The following is a 25114-nucleotide window of genomic DNA, read 5'->3' as shown; positions in this document are numbered from 1 at the left end:
AGACCCGCGCGTCGCTTACAAAAGACCACTTCATCTTCTCGTTGAGAAGGTCCCCCTGCGTTTGCACTGACGGGGCTTTGTCCCTTGACGTATTTGCAAATGTCACCTCCTCCCTCACGGCCACCCCCGCATCCCCTCCGCTGCCCATCGGCCTCTGCGGAGAGAACGCGGGCATGGGTCGGCGACAATTAGATCCAAGTTCTTCCACAAACACGGACCTCCGTGGAAGCCTAACAGGAAAGCGCTGGGAAGGAAAGCAACTCTGCATTCCTTTTAGATGCGTGCGCTGGTTTTCACTGGGACACGTCTCATTTCTGTGGGATCTGCCTGTTGTTTATAAGCTCCGGGCTGAGAGGGGCCTCCCTCGGGCAGGCTGGGCAGCATCCCTGATGTCCCACCAGGCCCAGCAGGTCCTTCTCTTGATCCAAAAAGGCAGAGGTTTCTTCCACGCGCCTCCACCCTTATCCCAACCGGACCCCTGCTCCTGGGCACCAGGGAGCTCGCAGCCACCCGGCACTGCCAGAGCACATCAGGTGGGACCTGCTTCCAGGCTACAACGTGAGTTCCACGCACAGGGCGAGGTCTAACTCAGACCAGCTCGGGAAGGGCTCCCAGTGCCGCGTCCTCATGTGGCCTTCACGCTTCTCAAAGCGACCGAGGGGTGGTCCTAACCAGATCCAGGCAGTCTGGACGTCTCCTGAAACTGCTGTCCAGCCCTTCAGAATGTGTTCACTGCTGTTAATAAACCGTCCAGGTAAAATTTGCAGTTTGACAAAGGCTTCCGGGCATGCGGTGCTCTGACATGAAGAAATAGGGTGATGCTGACCGTGGTCACGACCGGGGTGGACATTTCCCAGCGCATCGAGTTCTCGCCTTACCTCCACTGCAACGAATCATGATGATGATGCCAGCTCACCTTTATGAGAAGCTGGACTACACTCCATAAGCCTTCACTCACTTCCCACAGCCCTGTGATGTATGTCCTGTCCTATCCCCATTTTACCGATGCAGAAATTCAGAAAGCAAAAACTTGCCCGGGGCGACGTAGACCAGCGGTCCCCAGCCTTTTTTACACCAGGGACCGGTTTCATGGAAGACAGTTTTTCCCCGGATTGGGGCGGGAGGAGGATGGTTCAGGCGGTAACGCGAGCGGTGGGGAGCGAGGGGTACTGCGGACGAAGCTCTGCTCACCCGCCCGCCTGCCACCCACCTCCTGCTGGGCGGCCCGGCTCCTACAGGCCGTGGACCGCTACTGGTCCGCGGCGCAGGGGTTGGGGACCCCTGAGGTAGACGATCAATCTCCAGGCCTGTGTGCTTGGGTCTGATTCTGACCACACGCTCCCGACCACGGCTGTGCAAGGCCTTCCCGTAGGACAGGCCCTGATTTCTTCACTCACTCTCCAGAATGAAAGATTTCCTGGGTCTCTTTAGAGATGCCTTTCTGTCCCTTCTTTAAATTCACTGTCTTCTCCTCTCCCTCCACCCATTACACCATGACTCAGCCCTCTTTAATCAATCGTTCCTCTCTTTACTCTCATGCCCGGAAGCTCCTGTGCCTGCCCGTGTAGACGGGACACTTTGCTGGTACGAAGGACGCCATGGTGGAATCCAGCCTCTCACTGCTGTGGTGATGGTGCCCCTCCCTCAGCTCAGCCTACGTCTACCTTACGGGGTCCTCAGCAGAAACACCCTTCAGGTCTAGGCCCAGGGAGGCTTTCTTAGAGCATTGTGGGAATATCCGATATCATTCAAGCCATTCTCCAGGCAGGCCATAACCTGCTTGGTCATTTTCTCCAGGGGATTTTGCATGCGTCCTTATTTCCCAGGGATTAATTCAGACCTTTCTCCATCTCCCCTAAACTCCAGACAGGCAACTAGGTAGTGCTACTGAGGACAGTGGCAGCAGCCCAGCATGATAAGAGCAGGGCCCACAGACTCAAAAGCCTGCGGGACCAGATCAGCCGAGTTCAGGAATGTAAATGGGAGAAGCAGACAAGCCTCCGTGCTGCGGAGCCTGGGAGCCACGGCAGGCTGCAGAGTGCAGGCCCCTCGGAAGGATTCGGCTAGGAATCCATGCTGTTAAGTGTGTGCAACTAATTCCAAAAATGTGAGAAACACAGTCTGGCCCAATATCTAGGGTCTCCAACTTGTGAGGAGCCCACGAGCTAAAGAGGCTTCAACCCTTGAAGCGAGAGAAGTGCATGGGGTGAGGTGTACGCTTATATGGCTCTTTCCCCAAAGGGCTCACCCCAGTCCATCTGGAATGGAACGACTAGAAGTCAAGCAGAGATCTGTTGTTATCATCTTGAAGTGTCAGAGAACAGACTTTGGGCTCCCAGAGTGTCATAAAATGAGGGGCGATACCCCAGAAATGAGGGAGTCACAGGTGGGCTGGCCCTAACATATGTATGCAAGTTCCTCTCCAATTCCTGACTGACCTTGAAGCTACACATCTCCAGGGGGACTCCAGGCAACAGCTTGAGAGCTGGAAGTCAGAGCAGGGACTTCACCGCTTCCTGTGGTCGTGGGGAAAATTTGGAGTCACACCAGGGTGAGGAGGCTCAGTAAATACCTCAGAATTTTCTTTGAAAGCACAGAAGAACTACACCTTGGGAGTAAAGACTGTGTCCCAAGACCAAGGGATTCACCCTAGACCTAAAGACAAAGTTGAAGCAGACCCACCCTAGCGAAAATGTAATCCAAGTCTCTGCAAGCTCAAGGTGGTCAGCCAGTCACTTCTCTGCTGAGTAAAGTAGAAATCAACACTGCCTGGAGGAAGACAGAGTATCTACAACCTATTCTACACAATAGCCAGTAGACACATGAAGAAACAAGATGACGTTTCCTTTCTTAACAAAGAGTTAAGAGAAAAAGCAGTCTTATATGTGATCCATAGATGACCCAGCTATTGAAATTAGAAGAAGGACTTTCAAGCAGATATGACAAATCTGCACAAGGAATTAAAGGAAAAGATGGTCATCATGAGTGAACAGATGGAGAATCTCAGCAGAGAAATGTTTAGGATTTAATCAAAGAAGCAGGACCACTACAAATGATATGAATATAGGGTTTTATTGTAGGGGGTAGACCTAATGAAATGGTGGGAGCTGGTAAAAATGTCTACAGAAGGCAGGTGTCTCTGCCTCTAGTCATGAGCTTGAAGTCATCGTAGGTTGTCAGGGCCAGCGATTGGGAAGGAAAACTGGATGAGATGTGGGAGAAAGCAAGAACAAACTGGAACCCATGAGGAAGAATAGGAACCCATGAGGACAAACTAAAACCAGCATCTGTCTCTCACTATCTCCAGCCACAAGGTTGTGGGACCTGCAGAAGGAGCTCGTGCCCTTCACCTGGGCCTGCATGCTCACTGGCTCAGATCTCAGAGAGACTGAAGGAGGAGGTCCAGTGGCAGCTGCCCGTCCCAAGAAGGGAAGCCAGCAGAGCAGAGTGAGCTGCCGCAGGGCCCCATGTGCTGTATCCACTCCAGTGTGTAACACGGCCGCGGCTTTGCTCTCCCTTACAAATCTCATGCAGACTCCTCATCTGGCCAACCCTAATTTGGAACCATACAGGGAAGTGAGTCTGAAAAAATGTAATTCCAGCTTAGCTGACTTGACACAGTGTAAGACCAGCACAAGAACCAAGTGGAAATTCTGAAACTGAAGAGTGCAACACCTGAAAGGAAATTCCTACAGGACGGAACTAACAGCAGATGGGAGGGGAAAAGGACAGCGAATGTGAAGACAAATAGAAATTATCCAATGTAAAGATCAGAAAGAAAAGTTTTTAAAAAAATTATTCTTCAGTTACCTGTGGGGTAATATCAAGTGGTCTAACATATGTCCTTAGAGTCCCAGAAGGAAGGAGAAGGGACGGAACAGAAAAAAGTATTTGAAAAACTAATGCCCCAAATGTCCTGAGTTTAGTGAAAAACATCAACCAGTAGATGCAAGATTCTCAGCAAAACCAAGCAGAATTAAAAAAAAAAAATCCACACCTAAACACACCATAGTCTACCTGCTGTGAATCAAAGAGAAGGGAAAATCTTTTTTTTTAATAAATTTATTTACTTATTTATTTATTTTTGGCTACGTTTTGTCTTCGTTGCTGTGCGCGAGCTTTTCTCTAGTTGCAGTGAGTGGGAGCTGCTCTTCGTTGCAGTGCAAGGGCTTCTCACTGTGGTGGCCTCTCTCGTTACGGAGCACGGGCTCTAGGTGCGCGGGCTTCAGTAGTTGTGGCTCGCGGGCTCTAGAGCCCAGGCTCAGTACTTGTGGCACACGGGCTTAGTTGCTCCGTGGCATGTGGGATCTTCCCGGGCCAGGGATCGAACCCATGTCCCTTGCACTGACAGGCGGATTCCTAACCACTGTGCCACCAGGGAATTCCTGGGAAAATTTATTTAAAAGCTAGAGGAAAACGGTAATAGGGGAAAACAATAGTAAGAATGATGGCTGACTTCTCATCAAAAACAATAACGTAATGTTGTTAAAAACCAAAAGAAAAAACTGTCAACCGAAAGTTCCGCATATAGAGGAAATATCCTTCCAAAAAGAGGTGAAGTAAAGACAGATTCAGATAAAAGAGATCAGAGTTCATCACTTGGAGAAATGCTTGAGGAATTCTTCAGGCAGAAGAAAAATGACACAGATGGAAACTCAGATCAACACAAGGAAATGAACAGCATTGGAAATGGTAAATACGTGGGTGAAGTTAAAACTTCATTCATTTTTTAACTTCTCAAAAAGACAACTGACTATTTAAAGCAAAAATGTTGACATTGTATTGTAAGGTTTGTAACTTGTAGGATACATGGCAACTGCCACACACAGTGGAGTTATCCCCTTACATGAACAGATTAAAGGAAAACACCACATGGTCATCCCAACTGATACTGAAAGAGCATCTGACAAAATTTAACTGGGAACAGAAGGAAACTTCCTCCATCTGATAAAAGGCATCTGTGAAAAAGCTCACTTTTAATGATGAAAGATTGAGCACTTTCTCCCTAAGGTTGTGAACAAGGTAAGGGTATCTGGTTTCAACACTTCTGTTAACACTGCTCTGGACCTTCCAGGACCTATCTTTGCAATAAGGCAAAGAAACAAAATAAAAGGCACAAAAATCAGAAAGGAAGAAGTAAAACTCTCTTTGTTCACAGTAAGATGATTGTTTACATAGAAAATCCTGAGAATCTGCAAAACAGCTGCTGGAACTAACAGGTAATTGAGCAAGTTCACAGAATACAAGGTCAATATTATAAAAATCAATTGTATTATATATAGGAGCAAACATTTGGGAAATGAAATTATTTTTAAGTTTCAACTTCAATAGCATCAAACAATATAAAATACTTAGGAATCAATTTAACAAAGACATATACAACCTCTACATTGAAAATGACATAACACTGCAGAAAACATGTCAAAGAAAAAAATAAATAGAAAGATATAACCATGTGTATGGGTTGTAAGATCAATACTTCTAAGATGTCCATTCTGCCCAAATTGATCTATAGATCCAACACAATCCCAATAAAAAGTTGAACAGACTTCTTCTAGACATAGAAGACGGTGATTCTAAAATTTATATGAATATGCAAAGGACCTAAAATGGTCAGAACTGTCGAAAAAAAGAACAAATTTGGACGATTCACACTACCTGATTTCAAAATTTACTACAAAGCTACAGTAACCAAGCAGAATGGTATCGACATACGAATAGACAAATGGATTGATGGAATGGAATAGAAACTCCAGAAATAAACTCACGTGTCATCAGTAGATTTTCAGTAACGACACTTTGACAAATCAATGGAGAAAGAAAATCTTTTCAACAAATGGTGCTGGAACAACTGAATAAATGCATGAAAAAAATAAACGTTGAGACACACTCACACTGTACGCAAAAATATTTGAGATGTACCATAGCTCTCAATGTAAACCCTAAAACTGTAAGCCTCCTACAAGAAAATGTAACTGAAAGTCTTCACCACCTGAGGTTTTGCAAAGATTTCCTAGACAGAACACCAAAAGCACTAAACATTAAATAACATTTGATAAATTGAACTTCATCGAAAGGCACAATTAAGAAAATGAAAAAGCAAGGCACAGACTGTGTCCAGATGATAAAGAACTTCTCCAAATCATTAACAAAAAGACGAACAGCCCAACAAAAATGGGCAAAATACTTGAGCAGACACTTCACGAATGAAGAAACAGATGCGACCCACAAGCCCACAGAAAGATGCCCAGCAACTTTAGCCGTCAGGAAGGCGCAGATTAAAACTACTTTCATACGCTCTATCATGGCTAAAATGCAAAAGACTGGGAACACCAAAGGCTGGCAAAGATGTGCAGAAACCGGAACTCATGCATTGCTAGTCAAAGTACAATAAAATAACTGGGACATTGGCAGTGTTTTCTAAAGGCAAACATGATTCACCATATGACCCAGCAATTCCATTCCTGGTATTTACCAAGAGAAATGAAAACACATGTCCACAGCAGCTTTGTTCATAATAGCCCCAAACTGGAAACACCACAGATGACCACCCAGGGGTGAACATAGAGGCAAGTCCACCCTGGAGTACTTACTACTTGGCAGAGGGAAGGAACACACTGCTGACACGCTCAGCAGCGCGGATGGGTCTTAAGGACATTACGTTGAGCAGAAGAAACCGACACAAAAGGACATGTGACACGAAAACAGGGACACCTAGCCTGGGGGATGGAGCTCAGAACAGAGCGCGCCCATGGAAGGTGCGGGGATTGAAACCGAAGGAAGCAACGAGATTGCAGGGGATGCGAACAGTCTGTATCTCCAGCACAGAGGTGGTCGCAAGGCCGTGTACATTTATCAAGCTAATGGAACGACACACTTAGATGGGCGCGTTTCACCTTTTTCTTCCATTAGGAAAAAGAGAGAGTATGAAAACAATTTTTAAATGCTCTCCAGTTCCAGACTCAAGCCAGCCCCAAGCCAGCCCCATCTCCTCCCTTGCTGGGCCCCAGCTGCCCCGTAGCTCCCAGGGCCTCCCCCAACTGCCAGAAGGTCTGCCTGAAGCAGCGGGGATAGGAGGGCATCACGGAAGATGAGGCCCGTGCTGGGAACTGATCTTTTGGGTTTGGTCCACAGCTGGTTTCCTATAGAAGTAAAACTTTTTTGTCCCCTTCTCCCGCCACGTCCCCTGCAACATCTTACTCCAGTTTCCAACATGGAAGTAAAAAAGCCAGAAAGAGGTGAAGGAAATAGGAACAGCTCCCGAACCCAGCACAGTGTGTAGCTTTCCCAGAAGCATCCGCTGTGTCTGTGGACGGCACAGCCCGCAGGGCTTCGGAGCCCGGAGTGAACACTGCTCTTCCCGTACTGGCCCGCTAAAAGCATCCTCACCACCACCCAGTGGCCTATGTAGGGGATGCTCTCGTTACCCCTGACTTACGAGCAAGAACTGCGATGCCCGGGAGAAGTCACTTACCCAAGCACACACAGCCTGTGAGTGGCCGGCTAGGCTTCGACCAGGTCTGTCTGATGCCCTTGCCCGTCCTTAGCCACTGTGCCCCCTCCCCATGCCCTGACTTGTGCAAATTCAACTAAACCTAAAAGTGGCAGCTTTGAAAGGAAAGAGCCGCTGTCAAGGGCGCCGTGGCCTGAGGGCTCTGGGCTCCGGAGCCGGTGTGGGGGGGGGGGGCTGTGGGCGGGGCGTGCAGGTGGCTCGTACAGGTGTGAGCTCAGCTGGCAGCCTTCTCTGGTCCCACCTGAACCACAGTCGCTGCCCAGTGCAGGGACCACCAGCCACCCAGGCTCTCTAGTTAACTGACATTTACTAAAATTTGAAACTTCTATTCCTGAGTCGCACATGTGGTGGCTTGTGGCCCCATATGGGACAACGCAGGTCTGGACCGTGGCCCTGCATTCAGGCATCCCCCAGGGGCTGCAGCGTGCTGGTGGGAGGGGATCTGCCTGTGGCGTCACTGAGAGGAGATGTGAGGGGGTGGGGTTGGGGGCATGTAAGAAGTAGTGGAGGAGCACCAGGTGTCAGGTGGGAAGGGAGGGAGGGGGGAGGGGTGGGGGAGGGAGGGGTGGGAGGGAGGGAAGGAGGGAGATGGGAGGGAGGGAGGGGTGGGGGAGGGAGGGAGTGGTCAGGAAGGAGGGGCATGGGAGGGAGGGAGGGGTGGGAGGGAGGGAAGGAGGGAGATGGGAGGGAGGGAGGGGGTGGGAGGGGTGGGAGGGAGGGAGGGAGGGGGTGGTCAGGAAGGAGGGGCATGGGAGGGAGGGAGGGGTGGGAGGGAGGGAAGGAGGGAGATGGGAGGGAGGGAGGGGGTGGGGGAGGGAGGGGGATGGGAGGGAGGGAGGGGGTGGGGGAGGGAGGGGGATGGGAGGGAGGGAGGGGGTGGGGGAGGGAGGGGGATGGGAGGGAGGGAGGGGAGGAAAGGGAGGCGGGAGGGGAGGGAGGGGAGGGACGGTTGGCGCTCCCTCCCCAGCAAGCACCTTTCCTGGTGCCTCTTTCAGAAGCGAGTTCTTTTCCTGACCAACGACTACTTCTTCACGGACATCAGTGACACGCCTTTCAGGTGAGGGGCCGGGTCTTGTCTGCAGGGGAGGGATGGGTGCAACATGAAAGCCGACAGCTCAGGTGGGACTTTCAGGTCTGGAGGTGGATTTACTTCTAGGTAGTTGGCAATTTTGTGGTAACAGAAGAAGACTCAGGTCTGCATTCTGAGGTCTGCACCTGCTGTGCCAGTGCAGCCCGGTGTGCAGTGCAGCCCGGTGTGCAGTGCAGCCTGGTGTGCAGTACAGCCAGCCCGGTGCGCAGTGCAGCCCGGTGCGCAGTGCAGCCCTGTGTGCAGTGCAGCCCGGTGCGCAGTGCAGCCCTGTGTGCAGTGCAGCCCGGTGTGCAGTGCAGCCCTGTGTGCAGTGCAGCCCGGTGCGCAGTGCAGCCCGGTGCGCAGGGCCTGGAGCCACCACGCACAGGCTGTGACCTTAGTCAAGTTTCTCAACCTCTGTGCTTTAGGTTCCACCTCTGTAAAGTAGGGGTAATTACAGCTGCCTTTGGGCGGAACTGGGTGGATTAAATGACATGATCGACCTAGAGATTTTAAGCAACGCAATCATAAGCAATTGTAAGATGAAAGATGGGATTTGAAGAGCTCTCAGGTTCCCTCCCACCACATAAATATTCACTCTAGTATCATACAGTTTAGGGAACAAATGGGGCTTCTCTCTGAATTACCCATTTCTCAGTGAAGGGTGGTTCCCAGCCCTGACTGCTCCTGGAGCACCTGTGGGTCCTTGTAACATCGCCAGCGTCCAGGTCCTCCTTCTTACCTTACTTGGCATTCCTGGGGTGGGCCCGGGCGCTCGTACCCTGTAAAGCCCCCCGACCCAAGTGGTTCAGGTATCCAGCCAAGGTTCAGAAGCAATGCTTTTCCTGACGAAGGCATGGTGGGATTCTCCAGGCAGGAGGGGCCTCCCGACTGCGGGACGCGTGGGACACAGAGACCCCTCCCCGTCCCTGGGGGCCCTGACAGGTCCAGGGTGAATCTGACAAAATGAGAGTGGAGGGGGCCTTTGTCCTGTCGTGTCCAGCGTCCTTCCCAGGAAAAAGGCTGATGACAAAACAGAAGTGCTGCCTGTGTTTTGGAGGGGACGCCGAGGGCCAGGGCGGGCGGGGGCTGGCTGTGCGCCCTGTCGTGGGTGTGGGAGGCTCGGAGGCTCGGAGGACGAGGCTGGGCTGGGCCGTGGGCACCAGCTGGTGGTGAGCCGGCGTCCTTCACTCTGCCAACAGTTTGGGAGTGGTGCTCTCCCGCGGCCACGGCGAATACGTCCTCCTGGGGAACACGTCTGTGGAAGAAGGTGGGTCGGCCGGCGCCCAGGACTGGCGGACAGTTCGGAGGAAAACTGGCTTCTCCGGGAACACGGGGCAGGGCCATCCAGGCAGGGGCTCTGCGGGCAGGGCTACGTGGCTAGAGGGGCCTGGCATCCCCGGTTCCAGGGCCCACAGGGTCTGCTGGACAGTCGCCACAACCCGCGGAGTCTAAGACCTGCCAGACAGGTGGTCAGACTCTGGGCGGCCTTGCTGGACAGGGCGGGGTTTACCTGTCAGACCACTCAGAGGGAAAGAAGAGGCCTGGGAGGGCGAGTGGGCAGATCCGTAGCCGTTTGCTGGGGCTGCCCCCAAAACTGGCCAGCTTCTCTGTTCTGGGAGCCCCGCTCCACCCAGCGCCTCCAGGGCAGTGTCCCTCCTTCCCCTCCCGGCTCCCACTGGCCCTGGGCTTGTGGCTGCCACTCTCCCGACTCTGCCTTGGTCATCACACAGCTTCTCCCCTCGTGAGTCTCAATTTTCCCTTCTTATCAGCGACCTCATCTTTTTTTTTTTTTTTTTTTTGCGGTACACGGGCCTCTCACTGTTGTGGCCTCTCCCGTTGCGGAGCACAGGCTCCGGATGCGGAGGCTCAGCGGCCATGGCTCACGGGCCCAGCCGCTCCACAGCATGTGGGATCTTCCCGGACCGGGGCAGGAACCCGTGTCCCCTGCATCGGCAGGCGGACTCTCAACCACTGCACCACCAGGGAAGCCCAGCGACCTCATCTTAACTTGGTTACATCTGCCACGATCCTATTTCCAGATAAGGTCACGTCCACAGAGACTGGGGTTGACACTTCACACATCTTTGGGGGACATAATTCCACCCATTACAGGAGCCTGTGGGATGTGAATGGGGATGGGGGGAGGCGTGTTGCAGGGGGATGGGGGGAGGCGTGTTGCAGGAGGACGGGAGAGAGACCCTCCACCCCCACCCGCCCTGGACTTGCAGCTGCCTGGGCGCCCTGGGAGAACAAAACCCACGTGAGCCCTGGGACATGTCAGGAGGTCCTTGGACGACGCGGCCACAGCCCTTGAACCTCACGTTCTGTCTGTTCTTCCATTTCCAACCCTTGGATCATCTCATCCCCCCGTCTTTCCCCTCCATCCTGCTCACTCCCACTCTCTCCTGGAAACCACACCCGCAGGTCTTCCTTTCTCTCACTTTCTCCAGAGGGATTTTTCTATAAATCCAAACTGGATAGTGCCGCTGCTAAAGGCCTTCCATGACCTGCGGCCCCTTTTCATCTCTCCTCGCCCGAAGCTTCAGGGTCTGCTCTGGGCTGTGCTGCCCCACCCTCTGACCCCAGCCCACCCAGACGCATCTGCGGTCACTTTGCCGGGAGCTGTCCCAGGAGGAGCCTCCCCCAGGCTCCTGTCACGGCTCGTGTCCATGACGCCAGGACACTGACCTTCCCTGTCTCCCACTGTCCCCCCAGAAACCAAACTCCCTGGGCCTCCTTCTTCCTTCCTCTTCCTCTTCCCAGACGTGCCCAGATGTCACCACTGCAGGACAGAGGGTACATCCCTTACCCTCGCTGTGGTGAGACCCACCAGGCATCCATGGGCTTCCGGTGGGGAAGGCCGTCGCCCCTGAGCTGTCCGCCTGTGTGTGTTTGTCCAGCACCATGTTCAGTGACTCCACAGAGGCCCTTGGCATGCCATCATCCTTTCCTTCAATTAACAGATCTTAATTGAGCACCAGTGGGTGCACAGGAGGGCATTCGTCCATTCAGTCGGTCAACAAACACGTGCTGAGCCCGCCGCCACAGACATGCAGGGCCCCGCGGCTCGGTTCGGTACAGTGAAGCCAGGGAAGCCGATGTCTCCTTGAGGGCGATCCCATCGGGCGGGTCCAGGAGGCAGTGGGAAGGAAAGCGTTTCAGAAGCAACGTGACAGTGACAACGGCGGGACCTGTGCTGGCCCAGCCGTCCTGTGGGCTGAGATTCCGCTCTGCCCGGGAACGAGGCAGGACGCGGCCCAGCCCTTCCCCGACGCTGTTTCCAGAGCACTCGGTACACAGACTCTGGGCAGTGGGTGAGCGCGGACTTTGCTTTCAGGCCTGCACGACCTGCTTCACCCGGACCTGAGCCTGGCCAGCGACTGGTGAGGACGGGGGCTCGGGGCGGGGGAACAGGGCAGGGTGTGGGCTCTGGGTAACGGGCTCCGTGGGTTCCAGGATCTACTGCGTCACGGACATCGACCCCGAGCACCGCAGGCTCAGCCAGCTGGAGGCCGTGGTCCGCTTCCTGACCGGGCGGGACCCAGCCCTGGAGTGTGAGTGACTCTCCGGCCCCGAAGCTCAGGACTCCGTGGGGACAGTGGGCTGGGAAGAGGGGCCCCATCTGCAGACCTCACGATGGCTTAGGGAGAACAGGGAGTCCCCAAAGGAGAGGACAGAGCCAGCCTCACTGGGGCCACGCCGGTGACTGAGAGCTCTGGGACCCGCAGGGGCACAGGTGTGTCCCCACGGCAGGGAGCGGGGTCTCTTTAAGCGTCTGTCGCCCAGGCACTGTTAAGGCTCCCACAGTGAAGGATGCTGGCCTGCCCATCAGGTCCGTCCCCACCCCCAGCCAGTAGCTGATGTCTGCCCCCTCAAGTCCTCGCCTCCTGGACGCTGTGTCTGTTGAGTGTTTCCTAAGCCGGGTTCCCAGGTGACCCCACGTCCCTGCACTAACGCAGCTGGGGAGTCACAGGGCCACCCTCCGCATGGTCCCTTTTCTTCCTCTTTGGAAGGAGGCACGGGTCATCCCGTCCCATCAGCCTCCCGCTGGGGAGAAGACCCCGCTTCCCGTGTCCGCCTGACAAGGCCTCATTCATTCATTCATTCCACCCACAAGTCTGCGCCGGGCCTGGGGGGCAGAGGGGCAGTGAAGCTGCCTGTGACCCAGAGGCCAGGCCCTTGTGCTCACGGGGCCTGTGCTCTAGGGGAGGAGACAGGTAACCGGGAAGCGGCAGTGTGTCGATGCAGGGGGTGTAAAGCCGTGAGCAGGTGCCCTGGGGGAGAGGGGGCTGCTCTAACCGTGGCCGGGGGGGCCCTCGTCAGGAGGCGTCACTGCAGCTGAGGACAGAAAGGAGCCACCGAGTGGATCTCCTGGGGGGTCGGGGGAACGTTGTGCTGTGGAGGTGAGGGCCGTCCGTCTCCGAGCAGGTGTAAATGCCCAGACCGCACGCTGTCGGTCGGGTGTGTGCTGGGTGGATTTCACCACAGTGAACGTAAGAATCGTGTTAGAGGGGCGGAGGGAAAAGAAAGGGCCGTCCTCGCAAGCAGGGGGCGGGAGCATCTGGACCACGTGTGCACAGGCCCCGGGGCAGGTTTAGGCGCTCGGGGAGGCGTGGGCACGACGGAGCCCAGTGGCGAGAGGGAGGGGAGGGGAGGGCGGCTGGCGGGTGGGCCTCCTGATTTCATGGAGCCCAGGAGCTGGAAAGGCCTGGCAGCCCCTTGGTTCTGCCCACACGGTGGAGGCTGGGTGGAGGCTGAGGATGCGGCCTCCTGGCCCCCTGAGCTGCCCTCCTCCAGCTCGAAGCACGTCTCGTGCCTGAAGTTCAGGGCCCCTGGGTGGGGCTGAGCTGAGCTCCCGACCACGGCGGGAGTAAGAGGGTGGTCTCCGTATTTTGCCCCAGGCGACGAGGAACTATTGCAGGAGCTGCTGTTTGACGCGGTGGTGACGGCCCCCATGGAGGCGCACTGGACGGCACTGTCCCTCAACACCTCCGAGTACGTCTGTGGGGCTGAGGGTCCCGCCCCTGGGGTCCCTGAGCTGAGGCAGGGCCTCCCGCTGTGTCCTTTGTCCTGAGAGGAGGGTGGGAAGGTGTGGGAGGGACAGCCCCGGGACAGCAGGGACTTGACAAAGCTTCCTCAAGGCCCCTGCTGCTGCCCCCTCCCCTCCCAGGGAACACCCAGCCCACGCCCCAGGCCCAGTTCCCAGAACCCCTCCCTTGGGGCCGGCTCCGGCTGTGAGAGCCCATTAGCCAAGGGGCCCGGAGAGAGCGGTTCAAGCCGACGGGGGCCTCGTTTCCAGCAGGGAAGGTGAGTCCAAGCCCCGTGGGTTTCCTCTGCCCCTCTGCTCTTCGTCACCTGGGGCTCTGGTGTTTAGCAGGAAGGTAGAAAGAAGAGATGAATGGACGTGAGTGTGTGAGCGTGTGTGTGCATGTGAGTGCCAGGAGGGTGTAACGTACTAATGAGGTAAAGGATGCAGGGGCCACACCTGTTCCTGAACAGTAAGAGTCAACTTCGACATCAGGACGACGTCAGACCTCTCCTAGTGCTGTCCTCATGAAAACACCGACAGAATCTTATAGGAACAAACACCTGTTTAAAAAGCAAGATGCAGAACAGTGCCTGGTGGTACGCTACCATCTCTATCAAAGGGGGAAAAACATAATATAGGGGGTGTGTATGTATAAAATATCTACGGAAGGCTATATAGGAAACAGTTGTCACTGGTTGCTTCTGGTCAGAAGAATGGGTAACTGAAACAGGGATGGAGGGACACTTTTCACTATATAACTTGGCCTCTCACTGTTGTGGCCTCTCCCGTTGCGGAGCACAGGCTCCGGACGCGCAGGCTCAGCGGCCATGGCTCACGGGCCCAGCCGCTCCGCGGCATGTGGGATCTTCCCAGACCAGGGCACAAACCCACGTCCCCTGCATCGGCAGGCGGACTCTCAACCACTGCGCCAACAGGGAAGCCCAGTATATAACTTTTTGATACCAATTTGAGCCATGTGACTGTATTATCTATTCAAAATTAAATAAAACTGAAGAATGAAGAATACAGAGGGCCAGGCACTGTTCCAAGTGCTTAGTGTACATTAAGCCTTTTGATCCTCACGACAACCCTACAGTATAGGTCCTACCATTATCCCCACTTTACAGATGAGGAAGCCAAGGCAGAATGAGGTAAGTAATTTGCCCAAGGTCACCTGCCTCAGAAGTGGCCGCGCTGGAGTCAAAACCAGGCAGCCTGTTTCCAGGGTCCAGACTCTTGGCCCCTGTGCTGTCCTGCCTTCTACAGTGGGGGCTGGCTCACCAGGTTTGGAGAGAAGACACAATCTTTATCTTTCCAAGTTCAGAAATTAGCTGATTTTTTAATGTTGGGAAACATTGAGGAACACATATTCTTGACCAGGGAAAGAATATCTCAGGAGAGATGACCTGGGGTCATCAAAACAGCATGGTACTGGCAGAAAAACAGAGACATAGATCAATGGAACAGAACTGAGAGCGGAGAAATAAACCCACACCTATGCGGACAAGTACTGTGTGACAAAGGAGCCAGGAATATACACTGGAGAAAGGACAGTCTCTCTAACAGATGGTGTCAGGAAAACTGGACAGCCATATGCAAAAAAAAAAAAGAAAGAAAAGAAACTAGACCACTGTCTCACACCGTACACAAAAATCAGCCTAAATGGATTAAAGACTTTAATGTAAGACCTGAAATCATAAAACTGCTAGAAGAAAACACAGGCGGAATGAAGTTCATTCGGAAGAACAGGCAAGAATTGCCAGGAAAACGCTGAAAAAGAAAGGCAACAAAGGAAGGCTGGTCCCACAAAACAGTAAAACGCTACAGAACCTCTGCAACTTATAAAGTGTGGTTTTGACACAGGAACAGACAGGCAGACCAAGGGAATGGAAAAGAAAATCCACAAATTCATCTAAATGCACGTGGAAATTTAGCGTATGACAAGGGCATCGTGTCAGACCAGGGAGGGAAAGAGGGACTGTGTAATACTAACCGGTTTGAGGGCCATCTGCAGAGCAATAACGCTGTATTCTTTCCTCACACCGTAGACCTGGATAAAGTCCAAATGACTCAGAGATTTAAATGTAGAAAATGAAACCATATAAGCGCTAGAAGAAACCATGAGCCTGTTGCTGTACAATCTAGGAGTGGGGAAAGCTTTCCCAGCAATGGCTCAGAATTCAGAAGCCATAAGGGAATGACTGATAAATTTAAGAACATAAAATGTTTATTTGGCAAAAAAAAAAAAAAAAAAAAAACCATGAGCAAGGTGAAAAGAGAAATGACACACTGGAAAAATGTTGGCAACTTAAAAAAACAAAGAAAGAGTGACTGTCCCTATATTACATATGTGTGGTAGAGAACTTCAACAATAGAGAAGTGAACGACCAACGACTTACGGGGAAAACGACCAAGAGGCAGTTCAGAGACTTCATGCAGCTCGTCCTCAGTTGTATGAAAAAGTGCTCAATCCAGCTCATAATAAAAGGATTGCAAGTTGAAGGTGGACTGAGGTTGTACTTGTCATTTAGACTGACAACCATTTACGTTTGCTGACGGGCATTGTCACGAGACTGTGGGGAATCAGACACTCTTGTGCGCTGTTGGTGGGAATGCAAAATGTTTCAAAGCCTGTGGAGGGGAATCTGACAGTATCTACCAAAGTGACATATGCATGTACACTCTGGCCAACGATCCTGCTCCTGGGAATGCATCCCAAAGACATACACGTGCGCTGTTCGTAACAGCAAAAGATGGGAAATAACCTAAATGGCCATTAGTAGGAGCCTAGTTAAATAAAGCCTGGTGGCTGCACCTAATGGAATACTATGTAGCCTTGAAAACTGAGAACTATGTATATTGCCACGGAAGGTCTCAGCAATGGAGAAAATTGTGTATAATAATACCCTGCTGTTTATCTAAAAGAGAAAATGCAAATGTATCTTCATTGTTACTTACACGTCTATAAACATATATGTATGTGCAGATATAGCTACATATTTTAATGGAAAAATAAACTAGTAACAAAAAGGGTTACTTGTAGGAAGAGCGAAGGAACAGAGGGATGGAGACAGAAACAGACTTCTGAATATGCCTTATTTTGCGTTTGACCTTAGAACCATGTAAATGTTTATATCATTATAAAACAAAATTAACTTTTAAGAAATAAGCTCTAAAAATCTGAAAGCAAATGAAACAAGTGAACCTGGCTGTGTAGCAGGCTCGTGCGATGACCACACGTCGGGGGCTTCTCTCAAGGGACTTGGAAACAGAACTGTAAACACTAAACAAAATCTTAAAAACTGTTCTTCTCAAACTACATGGATAGACAGAGCACATAGTATTGTTAATGTCATTAGGAACAAGATTTTCAACAAACGAGAAAAGAGGTGCAAATTTTTTAAATCAGAGAAGTTTAGATGGGACCCTAAATACAAGTTGGAAATATCGATGAACTCATGTATTTTCCCTGAAGGAAACAAAGAGGGGATCCTCGTCCACTGAAAGGACCAACCTCAGTGAGCACCCCAGACCCAGCTTGTGGACTTCCAATATCTACCTTAAGAAGTTCTCACTAAAATGAGTCAGTGATCCCTGGAGAAGTGTCTGATTCCAGGTCAGGGGCAAGGGGTGGACAGAATGAGCTGGGGGCACCTTGTCATCCCAGGGGCAAGTCATCAAAGACGAAGGAGGTTTTGCCAACAGGACGTCAGAGCCGCACTGAAGGGGCTCTCGCCGGCCAGACGAGAGGCAGTCAGACCAGCATCACCGTAACAACAGCAGTAGGTAAGAGCACAGTAAACATGCTAAAATCCTGCGCTCAGAGTAATACTGAAGGAAAAACCTTCTTGGTCACCTTTGGAAGATGTTAGGAAACCTATTCATACTTGTACCAACTGGTGAAGAAACAGAGACACGATTCTTTATCCTGCCTCTTCTTACAAATTATGCCTCAGGATAAACAGATGTTGAGGAGAAGTTTTTCTTTAGTCAAGTATAAATAGAATAAAGAAGAAACCAAGGGGGCTTCCCTGATGGCACAGTGGTTAAGAATCCGCCTGCCAATGCAGGGGACACATGTTTGAGCCCTGGTCTGGGAAGATTCCACATGCCGTGGAGCAGCTAAGCCTGTGCACCACAACTACTGAGCCTGCGCTCTAGAGCCCGCAAGCCACAACTACTGAAGCCCGCGCGCCTAGAGCCCGTGCTCCGCAGCAAGAGAAGCCCGTGCACTGCAACGAAGAGTAGCCCCTGTTCGCCACAACTAGAGAAACCCCGTGCACAGCAACGAAGACCCAACACAGCCAAAAATAAATTTAAAAAAAAACAAAAAACAGTGAGATGTCACCTTATACCTGTTGGAATGACTATTATCAAAAAGACAAGCAATGACAAGTGTTGGCAAGGATGTGGAGAAAGGGGAACACTTGTGCACTGTTGGTGGGAATGTAAACTGATTTTGACACTATGGAAAACAGTATGGAGGTTCCTCAAGAAATTAAAAATAGAACTATCACAGGACCCAGCAATCCCACTTCTGGGTGTTTATCCAAAGAAAACAAAAGCAGACTATTGAAGAGGTATCTGCACCCTCCTGTTCACTGCAGCCTTATTCACAGTAGCCAAGACACAGAAACAACCCAAGTGTCCACTGATGGATGAATGGATAAAGAAGGTGTGGTGTGCATATTCAATGGAATATTACTCAGCCTTTAAAAAGAGGAAATTCCTGCCATTGGCAACAACATGGATGAACCTAGAGGGCATTATGTTAAGTGAAATAAGTCAGACAGAAAACGATGAATACTGCACTGTATCACTTATATGTGAGATCTAAAAAAAAAGTGTAATCATAGAAACATGGAGTAGAAAAACGGTTGCCGGGGGCTGGCGGTGGGATACATGCATGGGGAGAGGCTGGTGAAGGGCACGGCCTTCCAGCTGTAAAATGAATAAGGCCTGAGGGTGGTGATTCTAGTTGGAACACTGGATTGTGTAACTGAGATTAGCTAAGGGAGTAGAACTTAAATGTTCACATGCACGCGCCGTGCGCACACACACGCACCCACGATGGAGGGAATCCTCTCACAATGTGCACCTGTATCAAATCACCATAATGTACGCTTCAACTATCTTACAGTTTTATGTCCGTTATACGTCAGTAAGGTTGACATTTCAAAAAAGGTGACTCTCCCAGGTGGGGCATTGTCCCCACAGGGCCGCTCCGGGACCGTGAGAGAAGGAACAGCGCCCTCCAGCCCGCGGGCTCTCCCAAGTCTTGTTGGCAAAGGCGTGAGCTCTGCCCAGACTCCTCTTTGTGGATGTGGACAGTCTTCTCCTTCCCCATCTCAGGAATAAGGCAAACGTTTGCAAAGGGCTTCACATGGTGGGGTACTAAGTGTGTGCTGGTCACAAGGAGTTACTTTCCTTAGGTCCCGGGACAAAATCTCTCTTCCTGGGTTCCTTCCGTCTTCCAGAGCTAACTTCCCGCAAAGCTGCATGCACGCAGAGGGGCAGAGGCCCAGGGGACCCACGAATGAGGGCAGGTGCAGCCCAGGGATGCTCACAGCAGACGGCCAGCAGCATCCCCTCGAGAGACTGACCCACCTGCCCCCACCCACCCCAGTCAGAAGGCCCGGCGCCGGGAGAGGCCTGCAGGTCCTCCCAGTACGCCCATCCCTCCTCCCCGGGCACGTGGTGATGACTTCTGCTCTGTCTGCCCGCAGTGAGTCCGAGCATGTGGTGGACATGGCCTTCCTGGGCACCCGGGCCGGCCTCCTCAGAAGCAGCCTGTTCGTGGGCTCCGAAAAGGTCTCTGACAAGTGAGTCCTGCCGGAGGCCAGGGAGCGGGGTCCCTGGGGTGCCCCTGTGGTTTGTGGGCAGACCTGTGCCGGACTCCAAGAGTACGGGGGGAGGAAGGGTTCGGGTTTACAGACTGGGACAGCCGGAGAAGCACCCCTTCCAGCCAGGCTTGGTCCCATCCTGGGCTCATCCCCATTCACTCCCAAGAGGGGAACCAGATGCGGTCTTCCCGCCGGGACAGATCTCTGAGCAATGGGCTGAATCTTCCGGCCGTGCCCGTCCTTTGTCGACAACTTTCCCCTCCCCCAAGCCCGAAATTCTCAGATGGGGGTGATTCTGCCCCCTACCCTGGGGAATTTATTTTGGGGGAATTTATGACCCTCTATGACTATACAGTTCCCTCCTGCAGACATGCTAATCAGCTTGACAAAGAGGAATTAGGCTGTACCCCAAATAAATGAACCCTGCAGGCAAGGAGTGCACAGAGAGGTGGAAAGGCTCTCTCAGCACACAGGCCCTCCACCATTCCTACGATGTACCCTCAGCTGCACCAGCATTTGATTCCAGAAAAGGCAGGAATGACTGGGGAGCATCCTCCGGGGCAACACCCATTCAGGGGCTAATCTTTCCTTCTGCAACCCCACCAAGTCAGAGGGGAGTCGCCCCCCTGGCCCAGCCACGATGACCTCGTAGGAGCGAGGAGATGGGAAGACCGTGCTCCTGGGTCCGGGGGAGGTGACAGGCCCTTCTCGCTGCAGGAGGTTCCTGACGCCGGCGGACGAGGCCAGCATCTTCACCCTGGACCACTTCCCTCTGTGGTACCGCCAGGCCGCCGAGCAGCCTCCGGGCAGCATGGTCTTCAACCTCTACTCGGCAGAGGGACGAGGTAATCGACACCCCAAGCTCCAGGGCGGGGCCCAGGGCATCCCTCCTCCCACCGCGCTTGGGGTGGGAGACCGCCACGAGATACAGGACCGAACGTCCAGACCTCGGCGTCCCCTCACCCCGCTGGCCTCCACCTGCACCCTGGGTGGATCGTTTCATTCCCTGGCCGGCAATCAACGACGCGGTTCAAAAGTTCAACTGTAACAAAGGAGACCCGAAAGTCAGGAGGAGCTGGATTCTAGCCCAGATTCCGCATAGGAGGACGTCGGGACAATGGGTCTCTGGAGAGTCGTGTATTTCCAGACATCTGAGTGTTTCTGAGAGCTGCTCAAACCGTGAAAGGAGCAGACTTTATTCCGTGGGGGGCCGCTGTACTGCCTGGAACAGACTATATCCCAGGGGGGTGGCTGAGCCCCGGCCTGCTCCCCGGCAGCTCCTGGTAATAACGGGGCGCCTCCCGGCCGCCAGGCCTCTGGGGGCTGCAGGGCGAGAGATGATGGCGGATTGGGCCTCAGGCACCCAGCCAGCACAGGCCTGCCAGTCCAAGGGCCAGGGGGGCTCAGAGCTGGAGCCCCCAGCTCCCAGCCCGGCCCCCACTCTGGGAAATAACCCGAACGGGAAACGGTAAGTGGCTTTAACAGAGCGCCCAGAAAGCCGCACAGTGTTTAGGACAGAAAGGACCCTGGGGCTGCAAAGCCTCACCCTCTCAATCCGCACTTGAAGTGACCACGGCCCAGAGAGGGTCCACGGGTCACGTCTGGGGGTCCTGGCCTCAGCGCCGTGGGGTGAGGGGGCCCGCAACTATCCTCGGCGTCCTGGCTGAGCGAGCCGAGGTTGGGGCTGAGGAGTGGAGACGTGAGGAAGAGGGCGGCCGGGAGCCGACTTGGGATGAAGCCTTGTCCTCCCTCCAGGCCGCCCGCCCGCCCGCCAATAGCCTCCTGCCACCGCCGCCACCAAAACCACCCTCACGCCGCCCGACGGGAACCTCCCCGAGCTGAGCTGCCGGCTGGGGAGGCCCAGGCCCCGGGGCCCCGCCCGCGGCTGCAGGCAGCACCTGCCCTCTAGATGCCCTTCCTCGGCATCCTCCGCCCGGCGTGTCACTGACGTGCTTTACAGAACGCTTTTCCCCGCCCCGCTCATGCGGTGTGCACGCCCTCTTCTTACACAAGGAGAGTCTGAGGTTCAGAGGGCGCCTGACTCGCCCGGACCGCACAGCGGGGGGCACACCGGGGGTCTCTCCGCACTTCACTGTGTGTAAGGCGCTGGGACTCCAGGGCACACCCGCGGAGGGGCCCCTTCCCGCACTGGCACCACAGCCACAGAGGCAGCTCCCCCTTTCGGCGCCCCCCGGAACAGGAGGGCCCCACGGGGTCCCGGGGGGTCTGGGGTGAGGCCCTGCCCGCCCCCACGGTGACGGGCTCCCTCCTGCCAGTGTCACCAGGATGAGCTGGCTGCCGGGGAGCTCTCTGGCACAGGGGCAGGAGGGTGGTGGGCGGGAACAGAGAGCGAGATGACGAGGGCCGGCTGGGGACCACCGGGCAAGGGGCCCTGCACGCTCCCATCCTCCCCCAAAGGGAGAAACCGACAATTTTAATGGGGGGTACCCCTGAGGAGGTGGAGGGGCGGCTGCAGGGTGAGGGGAGGGCCCCGCCCACCCAGGCTGACTGCAGCCCTCCGCCTGGGCCCGGTGGGCGAGCTCTGCCCACACGGAGCTGCCTTTTGCAGTCGGCGCTGAGAAACCTGCCAGCACAGAGCAGAGTCCCAGCGCAGCCCCAGCAGCTCAGGCCTGGTGCCCCCACCCACAGCCCTGCTTCCTGGGCCAGGCCTGGGCCTGCCCCCCTACCACCTGGTAGCTGGCTCACTCACCCGGTGCCTGGTGACCCAGGCCCTGAGATCCCTGCTATCCCCAGAGACCGCGTCATTAGTGCCCCACACCTTCGCCTGGGTGTTTCCTCCGAGCCCGTGGAGCACACACAACGGGTCTGTCCCGAAAGCAGCTTGCGGCCGGGAACGGTGCGGGGGTCACCCCATCAGGATCGTCCAGACATTTCTAGAAGCAAGGCGGGGAAGCCAGCTTCTGCGGCTGTTCTGGTCTCTTGTGTCCTTGTCATGGCCAATTCCTAGAGCCAAGGACGACCTTACATCGTGTCAGTTCCTAGAATCAGAGTAATTTCTGATTTCTGTGAGATACTTGGTTCCGGCGAGGTGGGATGGGTAATCCTGACAAGAGGGCAGATACGAGAAACCAGTGGTGGATTTAAGTTTCGCTACGACTGACACTGTCAAGAGTCTCACGACCTGTTGGTTTCAAGCAACGTTTGATGTAAAGACATTCTAACAAGCGAGCACGTGGCAGAACTGTGCCCCTTTCTCGGGGTTTTTAGTGACACACTTGATCCGTAGGCAAGAGTGCCTTTCCCAGGGCTGTAGAGCCCAAAAGCCACGGGCACGTACTCGTCCGCGCCTCTCAGAGCCGGAAAGCTCTGTGCTGGTGCAGAGCTGAGGCTGCCACCTGAATTCTGCGCCTGGAGGCCTGGCTCTCCTGAGAGGTCCCGGAGCCTGGCTGTGTCCCGGACGTGCAGCGACCCTCCGGGCAGTGGCACGCAGGCCACCAGGATTCACGGGGCACCTCGCACGTGTCAGATGCCAGCCAGCCTCTGTGCCCATCGCAGCCCTGGCGTCTGGCTTCCCGAAGGGGCTGTCGTTGTCACCTTGACTCATGTAACTGATGAAGGACAGCGCAGGGTCAGCCGGCACTGCGTCCGGGAGCGCAGCCCGTCCCCTGCTCGCAAGGGCCCCTTGATGCCACGCGAGTCTCCTGGGTGGGTCCCCGCGGGGTCCCCGAGCTGCAGTGGGGCAGCTGCATGCAGACAGCTTTGCGGCCCTGAGACAGAGCAGACCTGCAGCGTCAGGGACCTGACAGTGCGGCGCTGTCCAGGCGGGCAGGGGCCACACACTGACCTGGCAGCTTCGGAGCTGCATGGAGGGGTGGGCGGCACCCGGCACATAGGAGGCAAGTACGAGGCGCTCCGCAAAGACCCGAGGTGGTGGTAGCAGGCAGCCTCCCGGGCAGCCCCTCGCTCGCTCAGGGAACGTCCTAGCCTGCTGTTTACTGGGCTTCCCAGCCCGCGCCGCCACCCCGGCTCCTCCTCAGGTGCAGAGAAAGTGACTGGACAATTTTCCCCCCAGAAAATACAGACAAGCCGATGGTGGTGACCGTGAGCACAGCTGTAGCCGTGACCATGGACAACAGGACAGCCATCGCTGCAGGTAGGAGCTGCCCCTGGGCTTTGAGGCCGGGCAGTTGTGAGTCCGAGTCGAGAACGAGGCCCAGTGACGGAGGCGGCCCCGCGCGTGGTTCGCGAGGCCACGGTCTGTGTTTTCCCAGATGAAATGTGGGGCTGAGGGGAGGTGGAGTCTTCCTGAGCCATTTTGTTTATACAGCTGTGAGGCCTTAGATCTAACAGAATTCATGCAGTAAACTGAAGCCCAGACAGGTTGAGAGATCTGCTCAAGGTCACACAGGACAGAGCCTGCCCAGACCTCCTTCCCACCCTCTTTGTGTCGCTTCCGCCTCCACTGCCCACTCAGGGGAGGAGTGGGCTTGGGACTCAGACCCTAAAGTCCGAGCCCGTACGTGAGTCCTGTGCTCCCGTGCATGTTCTCATCCAGCCCGGGGGGGGGGCGGTGACCTGGTTTGGCTCCATTTTACAGATGAGGAAACTGAGGCCCAGACATGTTATTTGCCCGAAGTCCCACAGCTAATAGTCAATGACTAGAATTTAAGCTCAGACTGCCTCTCTTGAAGGCCCAGGATCATGATCCTTTGTTGCAATTGGCCACAGAAGCCATGAGAGTACCCGGGCAGCCTCACGAGCTGCCCCGGCTTTGCAGCTTTTTGGGGCCTAAGAAGGGCCTTGGCACCCCTGCCCACTTGTCTGAGAGCCCTGAGGATCCTGCCCTCGGTCTCCGTGTCTCAGACCCCACTGTGTTCTGAGAAGCTGTGAGGTCCTCACAGCTCTCAGCCGTCCTGGGCACTGGGGTCGGGCGCCTGCATTGTGGGGGACCCCACAGCTGCCAGGGGCAGGCGAGCAGGCCCCTCGTGTCTTCTCCCCCAGGCTGAGTGCAGGGCAAAGGGCAGGGAGGAGCGGCCCAGCAGGCAGGCTGCCCCTTCGTCCGCCCGCCCCAGCAAGGGCACGGCCGTCCACGCTGCGATGAGGAGGGAGGGAGGGAAGGGCTTGTTCTGGTCACTCAGAGCCTCATTTGGAAACACGTGTGTCACAGGGGTCCTGAGGCTGCGCCACCGGGCACTTTGGAGGGACCCGCGCCTTCCCAGCCGCCTTTCTGTCCTTCGCCTGGCCTGCTAATCCCAGACCCTAAAGACTGTCCCGTAGCCCCTGCTCCGTCCATGACGTGGGCTTCTCAGCTCCCGCACACCGGAAAGCCCAGCAAGCAGAAGGCACGCGGGGTCAGCCTGCTGGCTGCTCCCCTGCACTCTCCAATTATTTGACATCATTTTTAACTCGGCGCTGCATTAGAGCCAGGAGGGGTTGCCATGGAAACCGTGTCCGGGTGCTTCTGGTTTAACTCACTGCAGACGATCGCTCTGCAGCTCGGGGGGCACGGATGTGATAGGACAGGGAGGAGGCACTGGAGACCTTTATGCTTCAATTATTCTTTTCAGCCTCCTTTTGTAATTTCCTCTTCCTAGCCTGTGGCTCAGCCTCCCTGACCCGGACCAGCTAGCCTGTGTGTGCGGTGCCGGCAGTTCCTTTCCTCGCGTGTTCTGTGACGCACAGGCTGCACGTTCGAT

At 54.5% G+C, this 25114-nt stretch overlaps 1 protein-coding gene across 1 annotated transcript in view; it reads left to right on the top strand.

Annotated features, from left to right (window-relative positions):
• Window positions 1–25114, top strand: part of CACNA2D4 (calcium voltage-gated channel auxiliary subunit alpha2delta 4) — an 80004-nt gene that overhangs the window by 25394 nt on the left and 29496 nt on the right. The window contains exons 19-26 of the mRNA XM_033867328.2: window positions 8509–8570; window positions 9785–9852; window positions 11923–11968; window positions 12042–12139; window positions 13487–13580; window positions 19341–19436; window positions 20175–20302; window positions 23491–23571. Coding sequence (XP_033723219.1) covers window positions 8509–8570; window positions 9785–9852; window positions 11923–11968; window positions 12042–12139; window positions 13487–13580; window positions 19341–19436; window positions 20175–20302; window positions 23491–23571 — 673 coding nt within the window. The remainder of the gene's footprint in view (window positions 1–8508; window positions 8571–9784; window positions 9853–11922; window positions 11969–12041; window positions 12140–13486; window positions 13581–19340; window positions 19437–20174; window positions 20303–23490; window positions 23572–25114) is intronic.

This window comes from Tursiops truncatus, chromosome 11 (assembly GCF_011762595.2).
Source record: "Tursiops truncatus isolate mTurTru1 chromosome 11, mTurTru1.mat.Y, whole genome shotgun sequence".
Classification (NCBI taxonomy): Eukaryota; Metazoa; Chordata; class Mammalia; order Artiodactyla; family Delphinidae; genus Tursiops; species Tursiops truncatus.
This window is presented reverse-complemented; position numbering and strand designations above follow the sequence as displayed.